This window comes from Balaenoptera acutorostrata, chromosome 8, assembly GCF_949987535.1.
Source record: "Balaenoptera acutorostrata chromosome 8, mBalAcu1.1, whole genome shotgun sequence".
NCBI lineage: Eukaryota > Metazoa > Chordata > Mammalia > Artiodactyla > Balaenopteridae > Balaenoptera > Balaenoptera acutorostrata.
Window position 1 is genome coordinate 59,106,165 of NC_080071.1, and position 20,668 is coordinate 59,126,832.

The following is a 20,668-nucleotide window of genomic DNA, read 5'->3' on the forward strand; positions in this document are numbered from 1 at the left end:
ACACTCCAGCTTTAGAAAATGCTGCACACCCAAATCCTAGACATCAAAGCAAAACAAAAACAAAACGCTTTTTCTATCAGATTTCACACATCTATAATGGCAGGAGTAGATGTGTCCAGAAGATGTAGCTAATCCAGTCTAATGAGAGGAATTGTGGCTCAGATCCATCTTAACAAATTGCCCCAAGTGCTGCTGTCTCCTTTGAGCCTTCCTCACTCCATAGCTGCAGCCTGTGTCTCTTTCTCTGTCTTCCCCATCCTCATTCTCTCACACACGTGCATACACTGTCACATGTAGAAAAATCTATGTATATGCAGTGTATGTTTACATAATGCCAGAACTTCCATTTGAATAAGAAAATCAACCATTCAAATGTCTTCAGATATCATGCTTATAGACTATCTTGCAGGCATTGTGATGACTGATCAAAGGTTTCACATCTATGGCTTGTAAACAAAAACACCTGATTATTTGTCCTTATACTTCACATACCGTCTCTATTCACTGTTATGGATAATCAGAAAATAATCCTAATGTCTTTTACTAGTAACTCTCAGGGGCAAGAATAATAAGAATGAAATTCAGACATTATTTGCCAGCTAGCATTATTTACTGTCTCCCTTATGCCAAGGCAGAGGATATAGAATTTACCATTGGGAAGAGTTATTTAAATGGAAGGTGTATCCAGTGGGATGGGCACTCTTTGCAGAGTATATGGGAAGGAGCTGTCCTACTGGGGGTTGAGTATGCAGGGTCTCCCCTGTCACCGTGCCCAAATGCATGTATCAGTGGCAATGTCATTTGGAAACTTGTAAAAATAAAATTGTACTGTTTCTAATATTTAATAATATAGTAGATAATAGTATATGGACTCCTATTTGAGTGGTAATAGAGTTAAGATTACATATTGCCAAGCTGTCATCCTAAATCAACAAAAGGTAATGGATCTGAATTTATGCTTTATTTAAGACCTAGGCTTAAAAGAAAACGGTGGGGAGAAATCAGAGAATTTTTGCAAGTTATCCCTGAAATGTATCAATTCTAGATACACTCTTTGTAGCCAAAGTCAAAAAGGATATAAGAAAGAGTTTCAGTGGTTCTTGATTGACAAAAAGCATTAAACATGCAAATAGGTAATATATTGATATCTCGGCCTGTCTAGCTGCTAACTTCTGAACCAATCTGTTTGCCCATTGTAAGTCATTTATGCTCTATTTCAAAAAGAGATTGAAACTATTAAAGACTTAAGGTGTAGGTTCTATAATAATGGTAAAAGATTTAGACCAGATGAGAAGAAGAAAAACACCACAGCTTGATATTAAGAATACAGATCTTCTCATAGTGGGCTACTTTTCAAAGAAGATTGGACACCAAAGGCCAAAAACCTAAAGAATTTAGGAAAACAGAAGGGTTATGGGCAGTTTTAAGAGTACATTTGAGACTACAGATCATGAATTTATGGTCATTAAAAATATGATACAGGTATATATGTGTTGATCTGGAAGAATGTTCATATATTGATAAGTGAAAACACAAGTTTAAAAACTATTATGTGTTTCTTATGTTTTAATCTGGAGCCATTTCTCTTGTTTCTTCCTGGAGTGTTTTGGTGTAGTTACATACATGCAGGAAAGACTCAATCAATGTTTGCTATATTGACTAGAGACTAATAAAAACATTGAAACAGTAAAGATTGTGATGACAATGCTTAGTTAAAATAGGTACACTTTTCCTCCTCTCACCGCTTTTGACCACCTTTCTTTTACATAATAAGAAACACAGTTTAGGTGCATACCCATCTGTGTTTGTCATTTTCCATGTTGGTACAGTATGAATAAAATATTTTACATTGTTGTCTGGAGTTATCATAACATGCTTTTAGAGCATATCTAAGACAAGTGCTTAGCTTGAAAGTATTTTTATATTCTAAATTGGTATTTATGATTATGGCTGAATGAAATTGTTTACTATAGTGGAAGAGAGCATAAAAATAACACATTGAGAAATCAATTTTAAAACTTTAAAGGTAATCATTTTTTTTTTCCCTTCTTGGTAGGGCTTATTCCACTAGAAGCAAGATGGCTGAGCTCAATACTCATGTGAATGTCAAGGAAAAGGTAAGATATAGTTATATATTGGCTTGCAGTATCCAAACTGGATACTGTAGTCTCTAGCTAGTAAAAACTCAGTTATAATGGAAGAAGGGAAAAATGGTTTGGGAGACTACATAATAAGCTTGACACACGAGAAAACCATTCCACAGAATCCTAAGTAGCATTTACTAAATGGGTGTTCCGCATATTATATTCATTTTCTCATTTAGTCTTGACTATAACGCCATGTAGTTATTTTCATTTTACAGAGGATGGAATTGAGACACAGAGAAGGTAAGTACTTTGCCTGAGGTCACATAGCTAGGAAGCAACAGAGCTGGGATTTGAACCCAGCAGTGCCATTCTACAGTTCATACTCTTAACCACCATGCTGGGCTCCATCTAAGAGTGGGGGTATTATGCTACATCTCCAGAAACAGCCTCGTAGAGATATCCAAAGCATTCCCTAGTGGTCGTGCTGGGTAGCCTTTACAGTTTCTTTCAACGCTGAGGGTTCATGACTCTGAAAATCCCCCCTCCTCATTATTTGTTGGAGGCTGATTGTACTTCAGAACCCTTCCAAGTCTTGTCCTCCCCTGTGAATTTTCTCCGCTTACGGTCAAAACCCCTCCCTTGCCGTATATGCTCCCTTGCACTGTTAGCTCTTAAATGATCATACACTGTAGATCCCATGAGACCAGGGAGTTAAATTTGTCCAAACCATTCATCTGGCACCAGGGGAGCTGAGGCCCTAGAAGGGGTTTGTCCATGGTCGCACAGCAGAGCCTCACCTGGAACTCCCTCCAGCCTTCCACAGGGACACCTCCCGCCTCCATTAGGCTAACTGCTTGAGGGCCGGAGTTTGTCTTTCATCTCTTTGTATCCCCACGGTGCCTAAAACCCTGAGTGAAGGATGAGAGAAGTAACATTACTGGAACCCTCAGTAATTTTTCTTTCCTTTAGCCAAGATGTATCAGACTCCTGTTTCGTCCCAAACACTGTTCTGGATGCTGACGATGCGGCACTGAGCGTGTAGATGAGCTTCCTGCTCCCGTGGAGCTTGTTTTTTAAGGCAGGGAAACAGAAAGTAAACACAAGAACGTATAAATGAACACGATCATTTCATACAGTGATGTCTACGATGAGGAAAATACAGCAGGGTGGCACGGGCAGGTGGCTACTTTAGATGGGGTTGGTCAGGGCAGTCCTCTCAGAGGAGGTGATATTTGAGCTGAGACAGAGAAAACAGGAAAGAAACACCATGCAGTGATCCAAGGACAGAACATTCCAGGTAGATAAGCAGAAGCAGGTGCCTGAGGAAGACTAAAGTTCATCGTGTTTGGAGAGCAAGTGGTTGAGTGGCCGGTGTGGCCAGGGTGTGGTAGGCAGAGGGATGGTGATGGGAGATGAGGGCAGAGAGTACGCCAGCCGCCAGAATTGGTAGAATACTGACTCTTCACCTGTTTCCTCAACCTCCACAGCATCCAGGGGTGGAAGCCAGGGTTTCACAAAGTTAGATGAAAAAAAAAAATGAATTTTCATCTTTACTCATATCTAAATGAAATTTAGCATTTCCTTCCATCATGAATATAGGCAAGGGAGAAAAACAACCCATAGGAGTAGCGGGAGTACCTATGACTTTCACAACTAGAAATCATAGGTGTCTTCATATCAAATTACATTTGTTGCAGATATCCTGAAAAGCTGTTTGTTCATCACTACTTCACAATTACTGTAATTACAGAACCTGCCGCTATATTGTGTTATTTGATGTTGACAGAGAAGCACGTACGTTACTGTAGCATAAAATTTTTTATTAATATTTTAATGTTATTTCAATATGAGTGGTTTCCTCTGTAATCATGTATGTTTTATTTAAACATTATTCTGAGAGGGACCCCCGAGGCTTCACCAGACTGCCAAAGGGGGTCTGTGCCCCAAAAGGTGTAGAAGTTGAGACAAAAACATGTAGGGTTTTATTCAAAGGGCAAAAGAAGCCGTTGAAAGGAATTAAGCAGGAACATGGCTTGGTATGGTATATTTTTAAAACCTCCCCCAGCTTTGCCAGCTGCTGTACTACTTATTTTATAGATCTTCATATTAAATAACTTTTCTGTTTGATGAGGACACAGAGGCTTGAGATAAAGTGATTTGGTCAAAGTCAGACTCTCAGGGAATATGAAAGAGCAAGGATTCAAACTCAGCTCTGTCTGGTTCTAAAGCTCACGCTCTTTCCACTGTATTACTGCTTCCCAGAGTTTTCCACCAAAATAACCCCAGGGCTCAGAAGAACAAACTTGCTACTTTGGGACATGGTCAAAACCAACTTCCACATATAATTTCTTTGGAGTCTTCTGTGTGATCTTAAAAATGGATGCAATTTTTTTTTTTTAAACTTTGGGTTTATTTATTTAATTATTTATTTATTTATGGCTGTGTTGGGTCTTCGTTTCTGTGCGAGGGCTTTCTCTAGTTGCGGCAAGTGGGGGCCACTCTTCATCGCGGTGCGCGGGCCTCTCATTATCGCGGCCTCTCTTGTTGCGGAGCACAGGCTCCAGACGCGCAGGCTCAGTAATTGGGGCTCACGGGCCTAGTTGCTCCGTGGCATGTGGGATCTTCCCAGACCAGGGCTCGAACCCGCGTCCCCTGCATTAGCAGGCAGATTCTCAACCACTGCGCCACCAGGGAAGCCCTGGATGCAATTTTTTTATCCATTGTATTCTGAAATATATTCCATATATTATATTAATACAGAACTGTTTTCGCTTATTGACCATTGAGCAAACAGTAGCAGAAGTCTGGGCCCTTTTACGTTGCGGCTTCATATTCTCTGTGGCTCACAGTCATACACTCGGGTGAGACTATGTGTTCCCAGTTTGAGAAGCTGGGTCCGGCACCACAGTGCTGACCATATATTGGCCCCTTTCCAAATATCTGTTGATGGATGGGTTGAACAGCTGCTAAAGCTGGGTTATGGGAAGGAAAAGCACTTGAAAGAATCAGAGTCATAGTAATTGATTCCCTGCAAAACATGGCCAGTGGACAGACCAGTATGGTAGGCTCAGCAGATAAGAGTGTCTTATTCAAAACAGAGGTGGCCTCGAGCCAAAATGGGGAAGGAGTCCGATCCGTGATCTCACAGACCACAGAGGTTCAGGGTGAATGCTCCGTGCATGGGCTCAGGCTCCACATTCATCCACTTGTCGTGACCAGTGTCACATACACGTAGGGAGAGTAACAGGAGATGGTGTTTCTGCCATTGCACTTCAGTAACTTATCAAAATGTTGGCATCGTTTTGAAAGAGGGTGATGTTTAAGTTGTAAATATTATCCATCTGCATGACAATGGAAGTAAAGCTCCTCTAACTCAGTTAGTAAATTCCATCTTCCCGTATCAAAAGGTTAATAGATTTCTCAGCTCAATAAAATAAATCATAATAAACAACGGAAAATTCTGATCATTTGTAATTTTACATTGCTTTACTTTCGTACTTTTATTTCCTTTAGTGATTAGCTTTTATGGCCTTTTTATGATTAGTTTGTTTCCCAATCTGTCACACAGCAATGACATTTTAGTTCTGAAAATTAAGAATAATAACTGTTATGTCTTAAGTTATAAATTATAAGCTTTTAGAGATGTGAGAACAGATCCGTGTGGTGTTTTTATACACTAGCCAGTCAAGCACTGTGGGAAATTAAATACTTAGTAAAAGTCTTGCAGTGAAGTGAGTTCATCAGTTATCTCTAGTGGGTCCACTATTGGATGAATTGGAAAGGAAGAGGTGCTTTGGTGAGAGAATCATTTCTGTCCTCATGCAGCCTAACTTAAGGTCTCATATCCAAGACAGCTGAAATTGACAGTTGATACTCTTTGTGCCTCTTTTAAAGTATCTCTATATTATTGGACTATATAACTGAAAGGATTTAAATTGGAAATATCCTTGAAGTCAAAGTTTGATCTCCTTAGGAGTGTGACATCCATCCTCTGTGTGAGCTCACCCTGTTTACATTTCCACCTTTATCAGTAGCCACTTCTCTACTCTTCCTTCAACACAGCCGTCCTGACCATGAATGTTTCTGCTTCCAGACCTTTGCAAAGGTAGTTTCCTCTCTCTGGGACATCCTCCACGGGGACCAGACCCTCACTCACCTCCCTTTTAGGAAGTCTTTCAGATGGCTCCTTTCTCTGCCCTCCTGCCCCTCCTGAATTATTGGCCCTTCCTCTGTTCTCCTTTGTGCTTCAGTGAGGCTCTCTGCCTTCTGCCTCCATACCATGATGGTTAGGGGTCTGTCTCCCCAAGGGAGATTGTGTGCTCCTTGGGGGCAGGCACTGGGCCTTTCTCATCTTCGTACTCTTGGGTTTGACACCTAGTTGACCCCAGTTCGAGTTAGATAAATGAATGGATAATGAATGAATGAACACGCCTGCTTGAATCGTTACGTTCTTTAGGGACAAATTTCCCATTCATGATATTTTGCAAAACCTCAAGCCTTCTTGAAAACTGAAATGTAGGTTAATGGAAGTGTCATCTCATTTTAGTACTCTCTTTGCTATTAAATAAAGCAAGTTTTAAATTGCTTCTAAAAACAAGCTTAGGTTACTTAGGTTGACTACCTGTGGTTCTGCAGAAAAGCAGCATCTTTATGAGATGGTTATCAAATACTGGTGGTCTCAGGTAGGTTTTGCCAATAACAGATGAGGTCCTTTGGTGAGTAACCAGTCATATCCCACTGTACCCCCTCCAAAAAAAAAAAGACAAAAATCTCCATATCTCATTTTATTAAGGAAAGATACCAGAACAAAATCTTCAGGCTAATCAGGGATCCTATATTTAGGGCCAATTCAATTTCTACAGCTCCTTTCTAAGTAACGTGTTTTTTTTTTTAAGAAATTTAACACTAGAACCTCATAGATGAGTTAAGGATAGGGCGCAGTAGTGACTATTACATTATTCTCATGTGAAGCACTAGGGTACCAAGCTAAATTGACTTATAAAGTTTTAGATGTAATTCTCAACTGAGTAAGAAAGAATTATTGGAACTGGTATGCACAAAATAACATTTTCAGTCAGATATTTTCATGCATTATTATAATTCAGTTTAAATAGAATACAATTCAACAGTACAATTTGGTGATGGAAAGCCAAGGGGATCCTGGTTTGTAAAACGGGATTACAAATGGAGTTACAAAATAATATTTGCTGAATGTCTAGTTATGGTCTGATAACTAATTCCAACAAAAAGTGATCCTTAAGCCACTGTAGGGAACCAAGTATGCTTGGGAAGTGATCTCCAGCAAGGTAAAGTCATGGAAGGAGCTTGGAGTTTGGAGACAGTAGCAGAGATAAGTAGCTCCCTGATTACTAGTTGAGCAGCCTAGAGCAAGTCACTTAACTTTTCTGGGCCTCAGTTTTCTAATCTGTAGATTGGACATGAAAACAAAACCTACCTGACAAAATCATCAAATACAGTAATAAAAGTAGAGCTGCTTTATGAGCTCTTAATCCTATAAACTGTAAAGGATCTGGGGGAGCTCATCTGTGTATTTTACAATTAAAAAATGGAAAAGGAGCCTGAGTTAATGTTTTTGTTAGTAACTCAAAACATAAATTCACATAGAACTGAGATTAGAAAGAAAACACAATAAAAAGCCCACATGAGAAAAAGAACATAAAACTGGACTTGACTTTCTCAAACTTTTATAGCTATTGCTGAGCCTCACAAAAAATAAGTGGGATTAGAAAATATGATGATATGGAAATGGGGAATCACTTAGTCTATAATATCCTCGCTGCAATGTGCCACTTATTATGAATAGCTTTTTGAGCTGTTAAAGTTATGGAGGTAAATTGGGTTGTAAACAATAATCATATAGACTCATTAAAATGGAGGAGGAGGACTAGACAGGGGGAGAGGAGCCTTTTGTCCACAGTGGGAACAGGGAGGGGCCATCTCAACATTTGTGCAGGTGACTGACATAGACTCTGTGTCCTGGAGTCTGTCCTCAACAGGTGGACAGATGTCCCATTTTATTTTATTTTTTCCTGTAACTGTCTTGACATGTTTTATAAAGTACCAAAATATGGTTCAAATCTTTGTGTGGGGGAGTACTGTCAGAAAAACCCAAGAGTTTGATGAAAGAGATTTTTAACAGGATCAGAGAAAGTACAAAAGAAACCCATCATCAAGCATCTTTAAAATATTAACTCCATTTAATAGTGAACTCATTTTATGGGATGTGGGACAAGTTTTAATGATATGCAGTTGTTTTTAAAGACCAAACCATGCAAGCTTTGGAGCGAATCTGAATTTCATAATTCTGTACGAGTGTTTAGGTCAGTTTAGCCCAGCCCTTGGATTCAAACAGCAAAAACACAAACCACACACACAGCTTTTAGGTTTCACCATGAATAGGTTCTTGTCATCATTTTCTCATAGGAAAGGGTCATTAAATTTCCCTTTCAAAGAACGGAGAAATGTTGACAATAGTTATTGCCTAATGCTTATGTACAGAACTGCTGTTATTGTTGCTTGGCAACTAGAAGAGATCTGACAAGGAGTCTAAAGGAACTGAATGAATAAATGGAAATGTCAGCATCAGTTTCTGCAGATAAGAAGAAATTTACTATTGTAGGATTAGCATCACATTGTTTTTCTTCCCAAGCTACACAATCGGAATTCACAGTGTTTCTGTTCTGCTTCTCCTGCCCTCCAACCCCCCCCTGCTTCCACCCTTTCATCATAGCCCCTTTTGCACTCTGGCTGAGAGTTACATACAAGGTAGAGGGTTAATGCTAAACAATACAAGAGCATGTCAAAATCAAAACCTGTGGCGACAGGAAAAAAGTTACCTCTGTTGGCAATCCCTTGGAATTTATGTGTACTTTACCAATATTCTAGTTATTTTTCACAATGATCCTTCACATTAAATTATCCAATTTTTACAAATTTAAAAAAAAATGATAAAGCTGCAATGGTTTCTTCTCTTCTGACCTTGAGCATTAAAAATCTGTCCAGATGGATTAGATAGGTAGTTAGGTAGATTGATTGAGTCACCACTTAACAGTATACTGCTTGTATTATTATTATTATTATTATTAAAACCACTTTTTCTCTGTGATTTATCCACAACTTGATTACAAGCTCCTTATAAGCACAAATGGATTTTTAATTTATTTGTGTACTCAATAGCTCCTATAATAGTAATATCATAGAATTTATGTCCCCAAAATACTTGTTAATCAATATTTAGTCAAATAACTGAGCCAAGATTCTATAATGGTGATTCTCAGCCAGTAGGAAGAAAGGAGAAGGAAATGAGCGTGCCTCCCTGTGTCGGGACAAGCATTAGAATGTCAGTAGGGAAAAGACGGGAGTAATTAGAAAAAGCATATTTGTGTTCTTTTGAGTCTCCAAGAGCAGAGGCCAAGGTGGGATTAGATGATTAAGAGGTGCCTTGGGGGTGGGAAGCAGTGGAGGCAGGTGCTTGTAAAAGAGAAAGGGGAGGAAGGATGTGCAGGCAGGGAGAGTCTACAGACTGCCAAGCATGCAGGTCTGCCATAGTTGAAAGAAGAAGGAGAAGGAAAAAAAATTGGGTAAGAAGAGTCTCCCTGGGCAGTGCAGTTCTAAGAAGGTTCGTGCAGGTCAATGGGGAGTCTTCATTCCCCGGCTGGGGAACTCCCATATCCCTCAGAAATGAGCTTTCACTAGCACCGCCTACCTGAGCCATTGACTGGGTACATCCTGGGTGGAGTGTGGCTTGGGTGGACCCAGAGGAGTGGTAGCTAGGCTGTCAGTCAACTCTGTTTCCCACAGAGGGAGATTTCTGTGCCACCACAATATTTGAGAGTATAACAAAATTTTATGTTTAAAAAGGAAATTGAAGTATCTATTTTGGAATTCAATCATCTAAGAGAAAAGCATGAGATTTTTAAAATTTTTAATAAAAATTTCAAGAACCTCTGTTAATTAATAAATTAAAATACAAACTCTAGAATTTCCCTTCCCTTAGCAAGATGAGCCATACTGCCACTAGTATAGGGGGTCGTCTTAACTTCTAGGGCAAAGGATAATTTAGGAATCTTATTTTCTATCAGAAGTGTACTCTATTTCTAACCACATTTAAGGAAACAAAGGGACGCATTAATTTTACTGAAAAACTGTGTGTCCTTTGGTACATTGTGGAACCTCACCGGGCTTCAGTTTCCTTATCTGCCAAATGAGGGGTCTCCTTTATGTAGAAGATCTCCAGAATCCTTTCCAGCTCTAATATTGGATGAATCCATGGTCTTTTCCACCTCACAGGCCCCATAAAAGACTGAAAAGGCGACTGTACCACGGATCAGAGAACCTGGGGGCAGCCTTAGTCCTGATACAAATCAACTGCCTCAATTTGAATGTGGTACACAACCTCTCCATACTCAGTTCCTTGTTTAAAAAAAAAAAATTTTGATTAAACTATTTATAAGGTACATTTATGGTTCACTGGTATGTCATTTCTGATGCCTCCCTGTGTACAGACCCTTCAGAACTCTGCTGCTCAGTTCTTGAAGATAACTATCAACAAAAATGTACTGAAATGATGATTGAGGAGCAATGATATACTTTAAAGTTAACATTTTTCTTTTTGTAATTGTGGTAAGAGTGTTTAACAGGAGATTATTCTCTTTAAGTGTTCACTGTGGTGTTGTTAACTCTAGCACAGTGTTGCCCAGCAGATGTCTAGAACTTAATTAAACTGCATGACTGAAACTTTATACCATTAAACAACAACTCCCCATTTCCTTTTACCCCAGCCCCTGACAACCACTGTTCTTATTCTCTGCTTCTGTGAGTTTGACTATGTTAGATACCTCATATAAGGGGAATCATGCAGTATTTGTCCTGTGTCTGGCTTATTTCACTTAGCATAATGTCCTCAAGGTTTATCTGTGTTGTTGCATGTGAGAGGATTTCCTTCTTTTTAAGGCTGAATAGTATTCCATTGTATGTATATACCACATTTTCTTTACCTACTCATCCATGATGGACATTTGTTCATGCTTGTTTGATGTTTTTATTGGCTCAAATTGTAATTGTAGCTATTCAGCTAAGGCTGAATCCACAAACTAGTTTTAACCCTTTTTACTGCCTTTAGAGAAAAAGCAAACAAGCTCATAAAATCATTGGGAAAACAAGATCTGGTCAAACAGATCATAATGTTTACTGATGTTTAAATCACCATGCTTTTTTAAATTGGTCAGACCTGTTAAAATAAAAAAATGGTATGTGGGTGAACAACAACACTTCCCCTAAGGAGAGAGCATGTTCCTGGTTTCCATGGTGGTGAGATGGCCTCCTTCCTTCATGCCACAGTGAAGAAATACCCAAGATTGGTATAATTTAGAGATTAACCAAACTCCTTTGTTCTGGTATTGACTAAGAGGTAACTAACTCCCTTATTTGATATTGATTAAAGGGTAATAGTGACTTGTACCTTCATGGTACTCTGTATCTGAAGAGTTCTGTGAATGAGCAGGGGGAAAAAACCCACAGGGAGAGCAGATGTCAATAATTAGCTTCCCCCCTCAAGTGAACACCTTAAGTTCCAAAGTAAGTGAGGAAATATTTTTACTGAATATTCTAAGTTAGAAGCAGAAGATAAATTAAAAATATCTTACTATTCTGATTAAAATGTCAAAAACAAAATGCCTTGTAAAAATAAAATTCCCTTTTTCTTTTTGTCTTCACTAATAAATCCAGATATGGATTTCATCAGAGAAAATAGCTCAACAGAACATTTACCTAAGTCCTAATACTGTGTGGGTATAAAAGGCTGGCTGAAAATAGACTTCCAATGGACTCAGAGGCTCACCCTTTTCAAAATTATGTGCAGGTCTAACTGGTAGTTCTGGGAAAATATGAAGAAGAATAAAGCACAGTTATGGAGAATGTGCAGGTATACACTGAATACATGATAGTAGCTAAGTGAATGAAATGTGTATTAAATCCATTGCTTGTCTCAATATAGATTAGCAGGGCAGCTGCTACTAATAGCAACCATTTGAGATATACGTCAAACCTACATGTGCCAGATTAAAGATGAGAATTCTGATATGAAAAATGTGTCATGGACTAAATTAAAACATTTAAGACACTGTATCTGATTTTAATTTTACTAGTTCTTTACATAGGAGAAACATTCATTTAAGTATCAGATACTCAACAAATCAATTTATCGGGCTTATTTCTAGGAATTAGAGAAGTTATATAACTTCTTTAAGCTATCAATTTTCATTTAGTAGTGTAACTGTTACATTAATTTGCTTTTTTTTCTGCCCTCAAATGCTCAGTGACTTGAGAAAGTATACACTCTGAATTGATGGAAAGAAGCCTGGGTTGTTGTTGCTTTAACCCTTTGAGCCATTCTTCAATGGCTATAAAATATCTCCCCCATTAAGAGGTGGGGTCTGAGCCCCTCCCCTTAACATTGGGTAGGCTTTTGGAACTGGTTGACCGGGATAGTGGAAGGAAGTGACTCTCTGTGGCTTTCATAGTGGGTGATTGAGCTTCTTCTTCACTAGTTGGGACACTTGTGTTGGAACTCTGGGCAGCCATGTAAACAATCTGACTGTTCTCAGGCCACCATGCTTTGAGGAAGCCCAGACTAGCCCATAAGGACCACATAGAGAAGACCTGAGAATAGTACATGAAGAGAGAGATGGCCAGCCAGACCTCAGCTGCACCTCCCCCCCCAGTATACCAACTGCTCTCTCTGTCTGCATGAAAGACCCCAAGGTAGACCCACTCAGCCGAACTCCTCTTGAACTCCTGACCCACAGAAACGTTGAAAAATTACAATTGATTGTTGTTTTAAGCCACAGACTTTTGGGGTGACTTGTTATGCAGCAATAAATAACTGAAATACCCTCTCAAAAATCAAAACTGTTCAAACTAGAACTGATATTTTTTAAATGACGATGTTGCCTAAATAATACAGAGGCGTGGATGTTTACATGCAGGTAAATTAGTTAATAGGTGAGCAGTTATACCTAAAAAGAGGTCTGTCCTAGTAGCCACCTTCTTTTCTCTTCTTTCCACACTATCCCTTAGCTTCCAAGCCTTCCCTTATATCTCTCACTCGTGGTCTTCAATTCAGAGTGGGCATTAGAACCACTAGGCAAACTTTAAAAAATAGTGAATGTCCAGGCCCATATTTAATTGTTTGAGGTGGGACCCGGATGTAGGTACATTTTAAAACTCACCAGGTGACTTCCAGTTTGCAGCCAGGGCTGAGAACCACTGTTAGATGCTGACAATGCCCAAATCTGTATCCCTGGCTCAGTTCGTCCTTGGAGCTGCAGATTCATAGATTCGACTGTTCTCTAGGTGTCTGGACATGGATGCCTCCCAGCCCCCTCAAGCAGAAGGTTCCATTTTCACCACTACTTCTTTTCTCAGGAAATGACACCGCTATCGACAAAAATGCTCAAGCCAGACACCCGGGAGTCATCCAGATTCCTTCATCTTCCGTCTTCCTCATTCCTCGCAACACAAATCAGTCACTTCCCCCCAAGTAATTTGTGAGTCATTCTCTCCACTGCTCCATCTTGGTCTACTTTCTCTCCCCTCGATACTGTATTAGAATCCTAACTGGCATCCATTCGCTCTCCTCCAACTCATCCACATAGAAACCACAGTGATCTTCTTAAATACGCAAATACCACACTCCTCCTCTGAGTAGGTCCCTCCAATGGCTACCTTTAGGATAAGGCACAGAATCATAAGATGGCTTGCAGAGCCTTGCACACTTTGCCTCATGCCTTTTTGATAGAGCTTCATCTGAAATCCCATTCCTTCTAACGTGTAATGCTCCAACAGTCCTGGGTCTTCATTCCTTTGAACGTGCTTCCAGTCACTCAGTCCTGTCCGTGAGTAGATGCTGTATACTCTTCCTGGAATATTCCATCTCCTCTCCCCTTTCCCTCTCCTGGCTTGGTCTTATTACCCTTCATTCTCAGTGTAAACAAACTTCCGTCCTCAGATGGGGCTTCCCTGATTCTCTGGGTTAGGATAGGTCCCCCTGTTACAGGTGCCCAACTCATCTTTACCTCCCCTTCTGTAACACTCATCAAACATCTGCCTTCTTAGACTATAAGCTCCAAAGCAGGTCAGGGAATGTATCTGTCACTGCTACACTCCAGCCTCTAGCATAGTCTGTTCATTGTGACTGACTGAATGAATGAATAAACAAGTGAATGTGGATTAAGAGAGCAGTATCAACTCTGAGGGAAGTTCTTGTGGTGATACTCTGGCCTCTGTACTTGGCTCTGGCCCATCTAAATTCAGATCAACAATTTGGATAAGATACCAATGATGGCAACTAATGTTTTAAATGATATAAAATTGGAAGGAATGGCTAATGCATTCCCTGTTTTTGATGGCAGAAAGCAAGGTTCTAAAAGCTAACAGCTGGCTGGAGTGATGGGTCAGAACTTACAGACTGAAATTTAATAAAGGTGAATGCAATATCCTACCATTGCATTCTAGTCACTATACAAGTATAGGATGGGGGACTCTTGTCACAGAAACAACCCAGGGTGTGTTACTAACATAGTAAGCTCTGTTTGAACCGGTAATTGATGAGGGCCCTGAAAGTGCTAATGCCATCTTAGATTCCTTTAATGGTAAGTAGGGCCCCACCAAGACAGGTGCAGGTCCCACAATCCTCTGCTCTGATCCAAACACCTCTGGAACAATGTACTTCATTTATAGGACCACATTTCACCAGGATGCACTCAGAGGAGCTCGACCAGGGTGGTGAAAGCTTGGGAAGCACAGCTTATGAAAAACAGAAGAGCATAACTTTACTCCGTAGGAGATGGAATTCTGAGGAACACATTCGTTCCTTGAAAAAAACAAAAAATGAAGGGCTGGTCTTTAGGGAAAAGATTACACCAGAAGGCAGAACCAGGACCAAGGACTGGCAACATCTAACATCCCCTCTCTGGCCACATTCTTATCATTGACCTCTCTTATCCTCTCGTTCTGTTGAGCATCTGCTCTGTGTTCTCAACAGGATCTCTTGTCCCTTAGTCTCTCCCTAGTCTCCCAATTCATCATCCCCCTTCATTGCCCACAGATGCCTTGATCATCTACCTTATGATTCTCAGCCGCCGTATCCCCGAGTCCTAAGATCTACCACAATGTTTCTTAGAGTTCATAACCTTGGATCATTCCTTTTGTCTGCTTCTACCTCTGGCTTGTTGAGGAAAGCCACACCAGTTGGCTCCATGACAAATCCATGCCATCCGGCATTAGTGGCCCTTCATTCCAGCTCGGCCCTCTTTCATTCATCTAGGCCATTTCCTATCACATTCTCATAAGGCAGCTCTAAACCTTTTTCCACATTTTAGCCCTAAGGCAAACTCTAAAACTCTCACTCAGAGGAAATACCTTCCTTCAATTTTCCTCCTCACGATCTCAAATTTCTTCTCTATCTTCACTCTACCTTTCTCTCCTTTCTTCCTTCCTCAGAATTCTGAGAAAGAGAAAGAATCTGCCTTCCCTTCCAAAGCTTACTTTTCCACATGGATTTTGATACCATTTTCTTTCATTTCCTCTGGGACTTTGTTTCATAAATTATCTCCTGTCTTTCCTCTCTTCAAATTCTTTCTCACTGCCAGCTCCATTCTCCCATCAGTCAACACACTCAGTCACTTTGTGGAGATGAATTGTGTGATGATTGTTTTAAGATGGATTGGAGAGAGCAGAAACCAAGCCAGAGAGTCCAATTAGAAGGCTTTTTCCAGAGTCCAGGTGAAAGGCAAAGGGAACCTGTCCAGGGTAGTGAAAGAAAAAATAGAGAACAGGTGAGACTCAGAGAGGATTTTGTTGTCAGAATGACCTTGAGTTAGTTGTTATTTATGACGTTGCCTTATTTTCCTATGGTTTTGTCAGCTCCTTGAGGGCAAACACTGTGTCAGATTCATCTCACAGATTCATCTCACTTTCTATCATGAAATCTGGCTTTGAATGAATGGTTAGAATTCCCTCAAAATGTGTGTGTCAGGGAGAGTTGGGGGAGGGAGAGCCGCACTCTGGAAGGTATATTTTTTTAAAAAGAGGATAGTTGTTGAGACAGGGAAAGATGGCTCCATATTAGGAGGAAGAAGAAAGTAGACTTTGTTCCTCAATGTGTGGCCTGTTGTAGTATTTTCCCATTGCTGTGACAAATGGGATCTGCTATTACAAATCGCCACAAACGTAGTGGCTTAATATACCACAAATTTACTGTCTTACAGTTATGGAGATCAGAAGTCTGAATGGGTCTCATTGGGCTAAAACCAAGGTGTCAGCAGGGTCACATTCCTTTCTGGAGGCTCTAGGGGAGAATTCGTTTTCTTGCCTTTTTCAGCTTCTAGAAGCTGCCTGCATTTCTTGGCTCATGGCCCCCTTTCATCTTCAAACCCAGCAATGGCTGGTCAGGTCTTTCTCACAGTGAGTCAGTCGGACACTCTCTTCTTCCTCCTTCTACTTATAAGGACCCTCATGATTATATTGGGTCCACTGAGATAATCCAGATAATCTCCCCTTCTCAAGGTGATTTGATTAACAACCTTAATTCTATCTGCAGCCTTAATTTGCCAGTAGCCTAACATATTCACAGGTTCCTGGGGATTAGGGGGTGGTTGGCTTTGGGGGCTATTATTCTGTCACCACATCCTTGGACAAGCAACGTCTCCATCACCTGGTAACTTATTAGAAATGCACTCTCGGGCTCCACCCCAAGCCTCTGAATCAGAATCTGCATTCTAATCAGATCCCCAGGTGAATATACTTTAAAGTTTGAGGAGCCACTCTACTTGACTATCTGTAAGTTTCTCTCAACTTTAAACTTCCCACGATTCTGTGAAAACTGCATTTTTTTTCCACCTTCAAATCTTCATTATTCCTTCTAATCCTGGTTTCCTGCCAAAAAAAAAAAGTTAATTTTGATTTATATGCCTGGTGTTAATTCCCCAGAAGCCAGCCAAGTAGAACATGACAAGACTTCTTGCATATTTTTTACTGGCAGAAAGTAGATGTTAGAAAAGGCAATTAAATTATAGAATTATCCATGATGCAAAGGTACTGGTCTGCAAAGAATATTTTCTTCCCCAAGAAGATTCATAGGCGAACTGCCTTCATTAGAGTGTAGATAATATTAGTGGCCCAGCAAGCGAAGCGAAACGTACACACATGAGCTGTTTTTAAGGCATCTCTGAACGGCTCAGCATTTGAGAAATGTGACCAAAGCTGATTATAAAATTCCTTTCAGAGCTGCAGGAACGGCAACCCATAAATAACTCTGGTTCTCACTGGTGCAAAAAGGAGGTTGCAGGCTGTTTGACTGCTGTCCTTCTTGTAGGGGATAAGATTAAGCTCACCTCCAAGATTACAAGGTCCTCAAGGCTGGGACCAGCAGTGCCTGGGACCTAGGCGGCACTTCATACATATTTGGGCTTGAATACTTTTTACTACCATATAATATGTTAAGCTGCATTACAGAGATGCACTGGAAAAAAACCCTGGATAAATAAAAGTAATATTTCAATGATCATCTTACTAGACTCCCTACTTCCTTTTGTTCATTCATCTATCTGAACATTTATGAATCATCTACTGAATGCCACCCATTGTTCTAGGTCCTGTAGATATACAGCTATGATCCCTGTCATTTACAAACTCACATTCCAGTGGGGCAGATAGTCATATAAGTAAATAATTAGGGCAACATGAGTGCTAGATGAGGTCTGTGAACAAGGCTTGTGGGCCTCTCTTCTCTGAAATGTCATTCCCATTCTATCGGGATTTATCTTTAAAATCGCCCATTTTTCCCCTTTGCCAGTTGGATTAGTAATCTGGCTTTATTACTTTTATTTTCAGCCTTAGTTACTAATGTTGCCTCTAGGCACTCGCTACTTGTTCTAGAAAAATGAAACCTCTCCGACTAGTGCAAGTGAAAAAGAGGTTACTCTAAAGATGTGGTAGGGACTCATGAGACTTCAGGACAAGTTAAAGAAGCAGGAAAGCCAGGAAGTAAGGCAGCTCCAAATGGCCCCTCTTCATCTCCATTCTGGCTTCTCTCCCTTTGTGTGGAATAGTCCAGACGCCAAGGCAGAGAATCTGATTGGCCCACTTTGTCTTTTCAGACCTGACTGCTGCGATCATTGTCACTATACTCTGCTTCCTTCATATCACTCACTTAGCACGAGTTGCAATTGTATATTTTTTTCATTTGTGTATTTTACATCTGTTTTCCTCTCTAGGTTTGGTAGTGACTGTGTCTGTTTTATTACTGCTGTCTCCAGGCACTAGTGCAGTGCCTGACCATAGTAGGCATTTAGTAAATAAATAAATGAAAGAATGAGACTTGGGCAGGAGGTGGGGGTGGGGTGGGGGGAGTCTGGGAGCGTGTGCTGTTAACCACCCTAGTGACGGGTTTCCTTGTGATGCCACTCAACTTGCAAGAGAGAAAGAGTCTTGGGTCCACTGACTGCTCAGCAAGGCTGAGGAGGAAGGTTCTAAAGAGGGGAAGTATATCGGGGATCTCCCCCAAATAAGTCTTGGCCAACACTCTAGACATACATTCTTTCCATTTCAAAGACACACCAACCTTTATACCTAGAGAGACCCTTCTCCTTCATGGCCCAATGTAAATGCTCCCACCCTTTCCTTTTTAAAATTTATTGAGCAGCTAATATATGCCAAATTCTATATCAGACACTTTACATGCATCATCTCTTTTCATTTTTACTGAGACTCTAGCAGGTCATATCCTCATTTTACAGCTACAGAACCAAGTTTCAACAATTTAAGCAGCTCATCCAAGGTCAAAGAACTAGCATACAGCAGAGCCAAGATTAGAAAATAGGTCTGTTTAATTCCAAAGCTTCTTCTGCGACATTTGGCTGTTTCCTCTATATTCTCCCCTCCTTGGGCAAACTTAACTGCTCCCTTGTCTGTGATACTACAGCCTTTTTCGTAGAGGCAGCACAGCGTTTTACATGCTTTCAGGTACGGATGGTTCTGGATCCACTGCTACATTGTCCATCTTAGGGCAGGGGCTGCAGCTGGCTCCCTTTTGTGTCCTCAGTGCCTGTTACCTCGTGGAGGCTCAACCAACACCTGTCTGCTGGGCTGAGCTTTGGAAGGATAGGCAGTTACTATGCTATTTTGTATTTTTAAAACTCCACAAAATACCATGAGTATCTTATTATACAGAAGTCTCATAAATATTCTTCCCATCTCTATTATTGAAAATTAAAGAACATATGTCTATTCTCCATAACCATATAATGTTTAGGTCATATCACAGTCTACAGAGACTCACCTGCCTGTTATTGTGGTTGGTAAATACAGAGTGATGGGATGGTCCAAACACTGGCAGAATATTCCTTTGACTCAAAAGAGCAGCCTGAATAAGGACCTACTGTATAGCACAGGGAACTCTACTCAATACTCTGTAATGGCATATATGGGAAAAGAATCTAAAAAAGAGTGGATATATGTATAACTGATTCACTTTGCTGTACACCTGAAACTAACACAACGTTATCAACTCAACTAGACTCCAATGAAAAAAAATGGTTTTAGAGGGTAGAGAATGAAGGAGAGCTTTATAGCGTATTTATATACAATTAGCAAAACCCCACTGTAGCACAATTTCACATATGAATTAATGGAAAAGTAATAAAAATATTAGCATGACATGTCAAAAAATAAAGAGCAGCCTGGTATAGGTACAAATTGGCATTCTCTCATTCAACAGATAGTTATTAAATACCTACTATGTGCACATTGTTAGTCACTCGGGGTGAGCATGGTGACAATGCAAAGATGACTGAGAGGAGGGTTTTGCCCACATGTTGCTTACCGTTTAGAAGACACACCTTACACAGACACTTAGGCTGTGACGTAGAAGATGCTAAGGTTAGGAGACACCCACTGATAAGGTCTGTGAGAACTGAAAGGAGACAGAGATGACTTACAGCAGGGATGGTTGAGACGGACTTCACGGAACACATGGCGTTTCAGCTGGAGTGTAAGATTTGGGCAAGTGCACACATCTCAGGTCAAGGGCAAAGCTCACACAGAAGTAGGGGGCCAACACTGGGCTTGCGCTTATGTATAAAGGGCAGAGCAAGAGGGGCACTTGGAAAAGCAAGTGGGTGCCCAGTTGTTGATGGCCTTGAAGGCCAGGTTGTAGACATTTAACTTTACTCTTAAGGAAGGTGGGGAAATAGTCATGATTATACTTGAAGAAGAGTAGTCTGGCGACAGCCTTGGGGTGAATTTGCAGGGGAGAGACCAGAAGCAGAGGGAGCTGTTATTTTCTGTTTATTTGATAATACTGGGTCTTTACTGATCACACAGCTGTGTAGGTGGATTGAAAACTTCTGTCAGAACCATTTTTTGAAACTCAGACATAGTCTAAGTGACTCATCAGTAAGCCAAGAAGAATTTCTAAGGAGTCATCATAGACAGGCTCAAGAAATGTGCAGTGTGAATGAGGAAATCTAACAGCTCTGAAACCAGACAAGTCAGGCCCAGGG

General features: G+C 40.5%; 1 protein-coding gene across 5 annotated transcripts in view; it reads left to right on the plus strand.

Annotated features, from left to right (window-relative positions):
* The window catches only part of SPATS2L (spermatogenesis associated serine rich 2 like), a 166,608-nt gene that overhangs the window by 79,694 nt on the left and 66,246 nt on the right, over positions 1-20,668 (plus strand). For 4 of the 5 annotated variants that reach the window (XM_007190488.3, XM_057550924.1, XM_057550925.1 and 1 more), the window contains one exon: positions 2,057-2,117. The exons of the other annotated variant lie outside the window; for it this stretch is intronic. In XM_007190488.3, the coding sequence (XP_007190550.1) occupies positions 2,079-2,117 (39 nt within the window). In that variant the 5' untranslated portion in view covers positions 2,057-2,078. The remainder of the gene's footprint in view (positions 1-2,056; positions 2,118-20,668) is intronic. 5 annotated transcript variants of the gene reach the window in all.